Source organism: Branchiostoma floridae, chromosome 1 (genome assembly GCF_000003815.2).
Source record: "Branchiostoma floridae strain S238N-H82 chromosome 1, Bfl_VNyyK, whole genome shotgun sequence".
NCBI classification, from domain to species: domain Eukaryota; kingdom Metazoa; phylum Chordata; class Leptocardii; order Amphioxiformes; family Branchiostomatidae; genus Branchiostoma; species Branchiostoma floridae.
In genome coordinates this window covers 5,918,165-5,930,132 of record NC_049979.1, presented here as the reverse complement: position 1 = coordinate 5,930,132, position 11,968 = coordinate 5,918,165, and the positions used below count along the sequence as shown (strand labels likewise).

At 44.8% G+C, this 11,968-nt stretch overlaps 2 protein-coding genes across 3 annotated transcripts in view; both read left to right on the top strand.

Moving 5' to 3' along the window:
- Positions 1 to 433: 433 nt before the first annotated feature.
- Positions 434 to 2,772, top strand: LOC118422338. The gene is made up of 2 exons (XM_035829861.1): positions 434 to 598; positions 1,022 to 2,772. Exons 1-2 carry the CDS (start codon positions 449 to 451, stop codon positions 1,142 to 1,144), a joined length of 273 nt encoding a protein of 90 aa, XP_035685754.1. The 5' UTR covers positions 434 to 448; the 3' UTR covers positions 1,145 to 2,772.
- Positions 2,773 to 9,527: 6,755 nt separating this feature from the next.
- LOC118420902 (spore wall protein 2-like) overlaps positions 9,528 to 11,968 on the top strand; it is a 29,163-nt gene continuing 26,722 nt past the window's right edge. For both annotated transcript variants that reach the window (XM_035827981.1, XM_035827973.1), the window contains exon 1: positions 9,528 to 9,859. In XM_035827981.1, the coding sequence (XP_035683874.1) occupies positions 9,811 to 9,859 (49 nt within the window). In that variant the 5' untranslated portion in view covers positions 9,528 to 9,810. The remainder of the gene's footprint in view (positions 9,860 to 11,968) is intronic.

Here is an 11,968-nt window from a genome sequence, read left to right as displayed (position 1 = left end):
TGTCAGGCCTACCAGATAACTCTGGCTTTCAAGTTAATCCAAGCTCTACTTTCGGAGATATTCATGTTTTTGAGGTGCGCGGAAAAAAAGAACGTCTGAGCAAAAACAATATGTGTACCTTCTGTGAAGGTAAACATAACAAAAGGGTACTCAAGAAAGAACAAAACTTGCACTAGTTGCAGTATGTTAACATTACTTGAAAAGGGTATGATTGGGAGGTTATGGTGGTAAGGTCGCCTGTCTAGTTCTAATAAACAGCTCCATTGTCAAATGGGAGTTTCTACCCACCGCTGAGCCAGCACATTCAGTTCATGGTTCTACGAAAAAAGCAACATTTCTAAACTGTGTGTATGTGCTGGCCGGGGTTATAGGAGACTGAGATTTGCAGTACTGGTATCCCTGGAATTGCCTTTAAAAAGTTGCCCAGGGATTAACAGTTACAACCTAAATGTTGCCCCCCTCCCCACAGATCGCCCTGCTAGCCTATCTGGACAAGAGTTCGGAGGGCGCTGAGCTACTGAGTACTGTGACGCAGGCCCGTGTGGGGTACGAGCTGTTCCAGCGGGTCACCGGACAGGACCAGATAGACAAGTACAAGGTACGGTACAAACAAACACACAAACAAACACACAGGCACACAGGTTAGGGTTGTTAGGGTGTTCATGATGTGGCTTTGAAGCCTTTATCAGTCTGATAACAATAAAATCAGGCAAGTACATATACAGTAAGTGTTGATTCTGAAGCTGCACTTGAAAATAAAGAGATTTTCTCTGAAAGGCAGTGTAATGGCACCGTTATATGGTGATCATTAGAACAGAAAAACAGTTTCAGAGTAGTCAGATTGTAAGCATAAAGTGATATCTTAGTTAGTACCAGTAAGCATGATTAGCAACAGTCATTCACAACCAGAAAGTCTTTAACCCTTGGTGCCCATGTGTTGACAGTAGCATGACTAAGACTAGTAAGTATTGATGTCACAAACGTCCCCTAACCAGACTACCCTCTCCCCGACCCCCTGCAGAAAGAGTGTATCCTTGCCATTGCTGACTACTGCAAGAAACACCCAAATGCCTCCAAGGAAGACCTGCGTAAGGAAGTGGGGAAACAGATTGTCATCTTCGCTGCCAGAGTCGACGCGCTCTAGTTCCCGACATCTCAGGAAGCTGCTTCTAATGTTGTGCCCTGATTCTATATTGACTGACATGTATCATTTTAATCATGTATTTACAGTTATGTATAAAATTAGATGCTGGGGATTTAGTGGTCCAATAGAAAACATGTAGCTAGGTAAAAGCATCAGAGTGACACTGGTTGTTTTTACTTTGGAAAGACTGTATACATATTGGCAGATTTCAACAAATGTTACAATCAAAAACCTCTGTTACTATAGTTCCTTGTTTTTACGGAAATTCCATCCTTACAAAAGTAGTGTACTGTTTCAAATTATTACTAAAGGTGTATAGGATTGTCATAAATTTGTACAGGCCGCCTGACGGGACAACTGATAAAACGGATAGTGAATGTGAGTGTTAGTGTGAGTGTATGTGAGAGTGTGTGTGTGTGTGTGTGTGTGTGTGAATGTGAGTGTGTATGTGAGTGTGAGTGTGTGAGTAAAGCAGTAGTGAGTTGAAATGTGGAGTTCATAACAGGCTGCGCTTGAAATTTAAAATGACTTCCTTGCAAGTTTGTGACCAGCATCTCTCCATGAAGTATGGCAGTGTAAGCAAGCCGTGTGCCTGTAAGAAACCTCAAGGAGCTGTGAGCAGGGGCTGGGGGCCTCAGACAAAACACTAGACATCAGGGATTCTTACTGCTTCAGACACAACAGGAGGAAGAAGATGCTTTTTGAATAAAGACAGAATGTTTGCAAGAATATTGAAAGATCCCAAAGTCAGCTTTCATGGTGAATTGGTAGCTGGTTTTCCTGCCTGCGTTAGAATTTCGTCATCTCCAATCAGATGGTTGGGGAGGCTAAATCATATCATTTTTCCAGGTGAGAGACTGTTTGTCACAGAAACAGGCAGCTAGGAAAAATTATTTATCCCCGCAGCGTCTGCTTGGAGATTAAGAGTTCCAACTCAAGTCCAGAGTATTCCATGGCTAGTTGTTTCCCACTCCCTGCCTGATGTCCACAGTCCTTTGTGGTTCTCATACATGATGTAAATACTCCTGGCACTGACCTGTATATACAGTGTTTAATTATGTTTATTGTGAACATATGATTGTACATTGTGTTGCAAATATCTCCAAATACCTTTCTATGCACAAGAAAGATGATGTGAGGGAGGTTTGTGGACAGTAGCATGTTTAGGGGAAATATTTATCATTTTCTGCCAATCTAGCTATGTTCATTGGCAGGAATCTCCTACTGAGGTTGAAGTTATCATTTGTTACTCCATCTACAAATTTTCCTCAGTTTGACTTGTCTTCTCCATTCACTACTGTACATCGATTAAGGTGTGGATAATTCTGGATATACTCTATGCATGCATTTTAAGACATAGGCACCAGTACCTAATTATTAGTTGGAAAAATGCCAATGTGTTAGAAATATTCCAGTATAATACTGGAGACCAAAAGATGTTGTTTCTTAACAGAATCATATCAGGAATGATGTTATGTTTATAACAAACAATGACTTTGCAGGATAATTTTTCGTTTCCCCACCAATAATCACACTTGAGATTTCTTTGTTTTTGATATACTCAATATTGAGCAGGCAGTGTCATTTCCGTTTGTGCAAATAAATAATTTTACTTCTGGTCATTGTTATATTGTGTACCTGCTTTTCTGTGCCATTATTTGTGAGTGTGGTATGATATAGCACACTGTTCTGTCTTCTCCTCTGTGTCTGAGGAATTACTGTCAAGATCATTTAATACAAAGTGTTTTTACTTCTAGAGGAGCAGGAATCCCTCCACTGCAGCATTTGTCCCTGTAGACTGTAGGATATTGGCAACAGAAACTGCTTTATGAGTCTTGTACAATTTCATTTCAACCTTACCTCATCCGGCAAGATGGTATCTAAGACTTAGTGCACAACTTCCCAGTCATGTCTGACAGTTCCACTACTAGTTTCTAATACAAATGATACCGTCCTCACATTTATGGGTGTTATCCACGCCAGCTGCAGGATACAGATTCGGCTGTGCAGTATGGGAATCCAGTCGACGATGATGTATTGTATGACAGGGGACTTAGCTGTGTGCCTGAACCCTGTTAATGTTCACCTTGCACTGCCTAGTGGCACATAGGGCAGCATGTTTCCCTGCTGTTTAAGTTGCAGGGTGTATTTTTACAGGGAGGGGTTGTTAGCCCTTTCGCTTTAACAACTCTGAGGCACCTTGCTGAACACGGGACCCCTATCACACGTCCCTTCCGAACGGTGGTACAGACCACTCCTCGTGGCCTCAAGCGGCCGGCAGGTAGATTTGAGCTTCTCATGCATAAGTTTAAGACTTCCTGGTGTGTCAAAAAACATCACCGTTTCGTTCCTGATACCGTTCTGACAGCAGGAGCGTTTCTGGCGGCAGGTGTAGGATATAGAGCCCGTCGCTCTGCGCGGAAACAGGGGATTCATCACTAATACTATTGTTATCAGGATCTGTCTGCAAAAGGATATCCACGACTTACTACACCAGTCTGCAGTCATCCAACAAACTTCGGATAGTCCTAAACATTGGCATTGCGGCAAATTGAAGCAGTAGGTATCCTCAATGTAAAGCATATTCTGCTATGCTCTGCATAAAAAAATCGTGAATCTGCCGAGTGTGCTAGTTGAAATTTTGTTTCTCATTGAGGCCGCTGTTCATTGTGGCCACGAGAGAGCAGGTAATAAGGGTTGGGCAAAGTATAAGAAAGGTACAGATTACATATTTAAAACACAACGGTGAAACCTGGCTTTATATAATGGAGTAGATTCATCCCTCAAGCTACCGGCATGTTACACACTGCAGTCGTCCCTCAGAAAGACATCTAGAGCCGCATAGTTCAAGTTTTTAACTTTTATTCAGCCTGTCCGCCAAACTAGTTTAGCTATGTACAGCTTCTTCAGTGGCTAAAGGCTAAATGACACACGTACAGTGACGTTTGAACTTATACTTTTATATACCTTTCCAGCACCTAGAATCCCAAAGGGCGGATTGCCCTGACCTTAGGTGACCTACAGCATGACTTCATCTATTGTTCTAGAAACCTGTGAAACCTGGCTTTGTTCTAGTTATTCGTGTTATTGATCATCTGCCTGCGCTGCCCACAGGTCACGTTCATCCCCAGGCGTGGGCGGGAACTCCAATCTCATCAGCGGCGGCGGAAATTACTCTCCGCAGCTGCCGCATGATTTAAACACCGGGCGGAGAGCCATGCATCAAACCCTTCATCGGTCCGAGAATTCTCCTGTCGTACATCAAAACCCGCTTCAGCAGCACCCTCCACCCCCAGCCTCGATTCAGCCGACGTATATCAGCACCATTCAACAGCCTCAGAATTCGGGTGTCGTACTTCAAAACCCCCTTCAACAGCCCCATAATTCAGCCGACGCACATCAAAACCCTTCGACAGCCTCATAGTTTAGCTGTCATACTTCAAAATCCCCTTCAACAGCCCCATAATTCAGCCGACGTACATCAATACCCTTCAACAGCCTCAGAATTCAGCTGTCGTATTTCGACACCCTCTTCATCCGCCCTAGAAGTCAGCTGTCGGACTTGAAAAACCCCTTCGTCAGCCCCATGCAACTCTCTGGAAGTTCGTGGATGTGACATGTACTTTTTGTTGAATGACGATGAGTCACCTGCTGTTGCAAAATAGAATAACGTTATTCAGACTCTCGTTGGTTTGGTTTCAATTCATCAGTGTTATCGTTGCCAAAGTACCGACTAGTTATTATATATCTAACTACGTGTCGCATTTAAGCCTTTAGTTCTTCATATGTCACTATAGTGTGGTAGCAAGTAGGCTGCTGTGTTACGTCAAGGGATTTTTACATCATCGGTTTGAGGCGGAAACGCACAAGGAAGCTAGAAACCACCTTGCTTTCTGTAACCCGCCTGTCCTTGGTGCTGATTTCCCGATAGTGATAGAACTGTGGCACGGAGTAAGTTAAATGTGTCAAGACAATGCTGCTTATACCGGCTGAATAACACAGACTCCCATAGGAAAGCTAGGAACCGCCACGCTCTCTCTGTCAGTATCCTGTATTCTACAGCAAACCTGTCCTTGGTGCTGATTTCCCGATAGTTCTAGAATTGCGGCACAGACTAAGTTAATGTGTCAGGATAATGCTGCTTATACCGGCTGAATAAAACAGACTCTCATGGGGACCCAGGAACCGTCACGCTCTCCCACTTCCCTGTTTTGTGCAGCAAACCTGTCCTTGGTGCTGATTTCCCGACAGTGAAAGGAACTGTGTTAGGGAGTGGCGCGGAGCCAATCACCAAGCTCCTACCGGAGATGAAATGGAGCGGTCTGTCTGAGTGTCTCATGGATGATGATCTCCAACTGTATCTCTATTAAATACTTGACTCTTGCCTCCATCTATTGCCTCATGACCTCAGCGAAAAGCGGCCTGCAGGCTGATTTGAGCTTACATGAATATAAACAGTTCAAAGTTCAAACAAGTTCAGAAACTCGCCTTAACTCGCTTGTCCTTGGTTCTGATTTCCTTGTAGGACTAGAAACTGTGGAGTTAAGTAAGATACCCCCTGCACCGACTGATTGACACAGAGACCACAAGAGGAACTAGAAACCCTCCAAATTCCCAAAGATCCTGTTTTTTGTAACAAACCTGTCCTTGGTACTTATTTAACTGTGGTGCGGAGTGTCAGGGGCTAAGATTCTACCGGTAAAGACAACGCGCTATCCTCCATTCCAGACCGTCATCAGCTGTTTTGTTTTACATTTTACTTTAAAATGTCACATTTTCTGACACGGTACCGTTTTCTGCTTTCATTGTCATCCCATTGTCGCCCCTTCGCATTCTTTCGGTAGCAGAGCTGTCCTTGGTGCTGATTCCCCGGGAGTCGTTGGAACTGTGACACGGAGTAGCTCAGCTGAGGACGTGCCGTCCAACTCCGAGTGTCTCATATTTGATCATCTGCGCGGGTTGAGAAAATCGATAGCGGCCAGACGGATGAGTAACGGCGGGGCTGATGGCGCGGGAAGTGCCTTTTGTCCGGAGTCAGTTCCAATTTGTCAGGATACTGTTCGGAGCTGCCGAGCGGAAATTGAGACGGGTACAACGGACGTCTTAGTCTGGCTTTTATTCAGCTGGTTAACAAATATGCAGTCTGGTCAGCATCGATCCATCTCAAGTTCAAGGTTTCCATGGTGTAAATCACTGTCACATTGTAAACCGTTGCTACAGTAACCACATTAGTTGCAATCCGTACTGTCTGATGTGAACCAAGCAATTTATCTAGCGAGGCCTGTCCAGGCTGAGAGAGGGTGAAGTAATGTTGTGATTTGTCTTGATAACGCACCGTGTGTTTACAGTCACGATTTCCCGGACCGAGTTCTCCATGAGTCTGTTTTATTGGGTTGATGACACAGTGTGTGCTTAGTGCTTGTGTCTATGAGGCCACACCGATGTCAACAAAAACACAGTAGCCTACCACATGTAATAGCACACCTGGGATCTGACCGGTACAATACCTGCTGTTTGACAGGACATGAGGTGGAACACCTGATGTTTGACAGGTAGCTAAGGTGACCGCCAGTGACACGCGGTGACCAATCATTCTCCCGCCGTGACATTTGCCGACCTTTACGCAGCTGACGAGGCATTTTCCTCTTCATGTCAGGTCGGCAGTGTGCGGACTGCGAATGGTACAGGACTGCAAACCGACCAGTCCCGGACTGCGAAACGGCCAATCCCAGACGGCGAACCGACCAGTCCCGGACTGCGAAGTGCAAACCGACCAATCCATTCCCGGACTGCGAACTGACCAGTCCCGGACTGCGAACTGTACAGTCCCGGGCTGCGAATTGTACAGTCCCGGGCTGCGAACCGACCACTGTAATCTCAATCTGTGGATACCGGCTTCCACTGGGGAGCACGATGGGACAGTCCTCCCCAAGTTTCAAATATTGTCAGCATCGAAGCTTTACGCCACGTTAGGTTAAAATGCTACTTATTTACTGATATCCCGAGTGCCTCCTAATGCCAGACGGGATAGTTATGGAGAAGATTCCTCAGTTATGTGTTTATGATTTATTGATGGGCTGATACCTTTCATTCCGTACGCTTATGCCTGTTGGATCATTACAAAGATGTGTAAAATACCGAATGTCGAAAACAAGAAAAGCTCACTCGTGAAAGCAAAAATTACACCGAAAAAAGTATAAAGGCCTTTATGCCTGAAACGAATTCTTCATGGGCTTATAAATGTTAACACAAGGCAACTATTATTCGATGTTTGGTTAGCTTATGAAGACGTGTTTTGTATCATCACGAACGAACACTCACAGCACAAATATAGCCGACTTCCTGACAACACTGTAGGGTGATTTAGAGGCTTATAGAAACACCATCAGGCGTCTTTCTCTCCTCAAATGTCAAAGCTTCATCATTACGTCATTGTTGCTAGGAGACCGCCCTGACCATACAACGCCGCACGATCGCGACACACGATGAAAGGATTAGTTTGCTTTGTGCAATTATCCACTTTTACACTCAAATCTAGCTGGTTGTGTCAGCGGAGAGCGCCGTTCCGGGGACAGATGAACACCTTTGTTAGCATGTTTATGGTAGAGCGGAATCAATCAGCTTGTGATTCATCCTCCGTCATGGCAGGAGTTGTCCAGCGGCGACGCTGAGATGAGGGAAATGAATGGTGCGCTGAAGAGCCCTGATGATCCTCCACAGGGCCTTCCTAACGCGTTACGGGCAGTAGAATTAGGCAAAATGTTGGCTTCACACTCACGTTCTACCAAACGTCTGTTTCCTTTATCGTGATTGAGTTTGTCATTCTTATCTTATTGTTTATTAATGTTTTGGGCTGTTCTGCGGAGAAGGCAACTGGGCTAACAGGGTCTACCCCACACACATTAACCATTAATTTTTTTTGCTATTTTATTTCATTTTACCAGGGAAACATCACCCAGGCTGCTGCCTGTTTTTCAGGAGTCCCTGGACACACAGAAACAAACAACATACAATAATTGGGTAATACCATTAACTGTAACGTGTTGCGTGTAATGAAAAAGCCAAATAAAGATGTAAAGAAAGGTATATAATGTGATAATTGGTCAGGAGAGTGAGCCTGTGCTGTGGCAAGGCTTGAAAATTGTATTCTATACTCCATGTATTCTATGGCTTCCTGACTCCTTTAGCATGTTACTCGGTCTGTTTAGCAATTTCTGCTATTCAGAGCAACCTCTATAGAATATAGACTAAGCTCTGATGTACAGCAGAGGGTTTGGTCTGACCATATTGCCTGAAAGACGGTATTGTCTGGGGACTATTATCCAACTGGTCGCCATGGCAACGGGATCGATGGGAACTTGACGTCATAAACAAGGCCCCATACCTTGCACGTAGCTATAGCCTGATAAAAACGTGTAATGCTGAGAGGTTCAGGTAACCTCCAAGCAGATGTAGCGAGGGAATATGTCGTCAACATTTCACAAAAATGGGACAGTCTGTGAATTCCATAAGTTAGTTGATGTTACATTGATTAGTCAATTAATCAATCTATTTTTTTATCTATTTATCTATATATCTACATTGAATCTATCTATCTATCTATCCATCTATGAGATTTTGCCCTCTTACAACAATTCGTATCCATTTTTACATCCATCCATTCGCAACATTTCTATTGAATTGTATTTATCAACCTTGTAGGCTAGTCCCTTCAATTTCTAAAATCTATTCCTGCATGTGTTTGTAACATTTATTCCTGCATGTGTTTGCAACATTTATCCCTGCATACGTTTGCTACACTTATTCCTGCACGTGTTTGCTACATTTATTCCTGCATGTGCTTGCTACAATTATTTCTGCATGTGTTTGCTACATGTACACTTATTCCTGCATGTGCTTGCTACATGTATTTCTGCGTGTGCTTGCTACATTTATTCCTGCATGTGTTTGCTACATGTATTCCTGCGTGTGCTTGCTACATTTATTCCTGCATGCGTTTGCTACATTTATTCCTGCATGTGTTTGCTACATTTATTTCTGCATTTGTTTGCGACATTTATTTATGCATGTGCTTGCTACATTTATTCCTGCATGTGTTTGCTACATGTATTCCTGCATATGTTTTGCTACATTTATTCCTGCATGTGTTTGCTACATTTATTTCTGCATGTTTCATTTATTCCCACATGTTTCCTTCATCGATGTATAGACTGTCACATCGTGAATCCCAAGACCAGCTCCGCTTGAACTTGGCAATTCTTGAATCAATAAAAACCATCCCCACATCATCATGCCCCACCAGCCTGTACCGTGTGCCGCCTTGTGGTGAATGAAGCGTCTCGTTCATTGGACGAGAATCTTCGTGATTCACGCCGTGACGTCATCCCTCAGCAGGCCCGTGTGCGCATGCCCAGCTGAAGGTCCCGCTCGCTCGCTCTCCATCAGACTGGTGTAGCCTCGCTTTCATTCTGCGGGAACCAGGGTCAGATCGCCGTTAGCCGGCCCGACACCGCACCGCCCACGTCCAGCTCCTGCCTCGGGAAGAGCGCCCACAGCCCCCGGGAAGCGCCTCCAGTCGGCCCCGCAGCGCCACCAGCCAGCCTCCGCGTCGTGCCGTGCTCCTGCCATTCCCGTGTAGAGCGCTCCGGTTCCGCCCAGACTTCGCCATGGGACATGCTACGCTCATCTTCATGCTCGTCTGTCTGTCCGCTCAAGGTGAGTTCCACACCTGTACATACCTGCACTCACCTGTACACCTTTCCCTCCGATCCGATACAGGTGTACCGTTAAGACTCAACCTCTTGCCTGACGATACAACAAAGGCGCCGCTGGCCGGCAGGTATATATCGCCAGGTAGGCCCTAACCGCTAACACTAGGCGCCGCTCGGCTGGCCTCTGCGCCGGCGGACCGTCCTGGTGCCGCCGGAACCAAACTAACTTTCCTGGGAGACCGCGAAGTGTCCATAACGGTACGATCCGAACCGTCTGCCTTTCATCTTATTCACATTCGTTCATTGAGGATACGATAAAAAGCAAAACGTTTATATGAATCCTCTTCTTAAAATGTACATACAAATATAAAACAATAATGGTCCGTAGGAACACAACAAACGTAAAAAATACAAGATGGAAAACCCAAGCAATCAAGAATAACCTTTTGCATCCGAAGGTCATGAACATCTGTCTCCTCTGGTTCTCCACATTCGGTTATCAATCCGCTGTGGGACCGTGGGTACGAATTGCGCGAGATAAACTAATCATCCGGCCGTCATTTCGCCGTGCGCTCAGGCGGGATCGGCGTAAGTGAAAAGGATGTGTAGATGAAGGTCGGTGTGATTATGTTTGTGGCTGTTCAGGGTAGCCTGCACTACAGGAAACCAGGTTCCCGGGTACCTCAAACTTGCGGTACACCCAGGCACTGGTATCGCATGAGGACAGGAACAATCAAGGACCCCCTTTGACAGGAAAAACAGTTCATAGGAAAAGGCAAAGTCACCAAGGACCCCATTTTTACTGGGCGGCGGTCGCTGAGCGACGGTACAGCCACCGAAAGTGGATTTGCGTAACCCTTAATAGTATTGTTGGCATATGTTTTCGCGAAACAACAATACGATTTAGAAGGAACCAAAACACACAAAACGTAAAATAATCGTCTTTATCTGTGAAATTCGTTGAGGGATCTGTCCAATCTTCGGTTGCCCAGCGACACAGCCCCAGTGGACAGCGTATTATAATGCATGGGGACAGAACAACTGTATTTCCACAAGGACAAACTCAGTTGCAGTGTAAACGTTCTATGTACAGGAGTACTGACTTTGGTATCAACGTCAGGGATAGACAACGCCTATACTGAAATGATTCCCCCTCAAGAAAAGGGAAAGCAAATGTCATACAGTAAACTTTGACATATTCTGTAGATATTTCCTCGGAGGATAACTCCCGCCATGTTTCCCCCCGGGACAGGTGCCACGGCTTAGTGATGATGTCATGAATATTTATGAGGCTCCGGTGTCATGTTTACTTTGATAGTTGTATGAAGCGTCCCCCTCCCTCAAGACAGTGTCGCGTCTCGCAACACACTTCATCAATAATGTCTTGAGACATTTGCAGACGACCTCATATGTGGAAAGTTTCTAGAAGTTTCGAGACGCAAAATTTGGCAGCGTCTTCTTTAACAATATAATAATAACAACCTGGCGAGCCGGTGTTATATGATTCATCAATAATTCAACCCGTAGGCGCGGTTGTCATGCGACATTCCGGAGTACGGGAAACGCGTTGGGTCAGGGCACCTCTCAAACAGGCCGTTTTCCTGCAACCACATTTACACCCCCAACCCCAACCCCCAACCCTGACAATAACCCTAACCCTAACCTTAACTCCTAACTCTATCCCTCACCCCCTTTCTACGAGATTATATGGCCGCGTAGCTATCAAAGATTTATGTCAGCGAATCTTATAGACAAAGAATGATGTCTATTGTACGTATGTGTATCTAACCCTAACCCTAACACTAACCCCTAACCCCAGCCCTCACCCCCTTTCTACGAGATCCCCCTTTCCCCTTCACCACCGACCGCGTAGCTATAAAAAATTTAACAGATATGTCAACGAATTTTATAGACAAAGAATGATTTCTATTGTGTATCTAACAATAACCCTAGCCCTCACCCTATTAAACCCTAACCCCTTTTCTCAGTACACCCCCTTCCCACTTTTCCTATAAAAAATTTAACAGATATATCAACCAATTTTACAGACAAAGAATGATTTTTATTATGTATCTTATTAGTTGAGTATCTAACCTTAATCGATTTTTTAGAT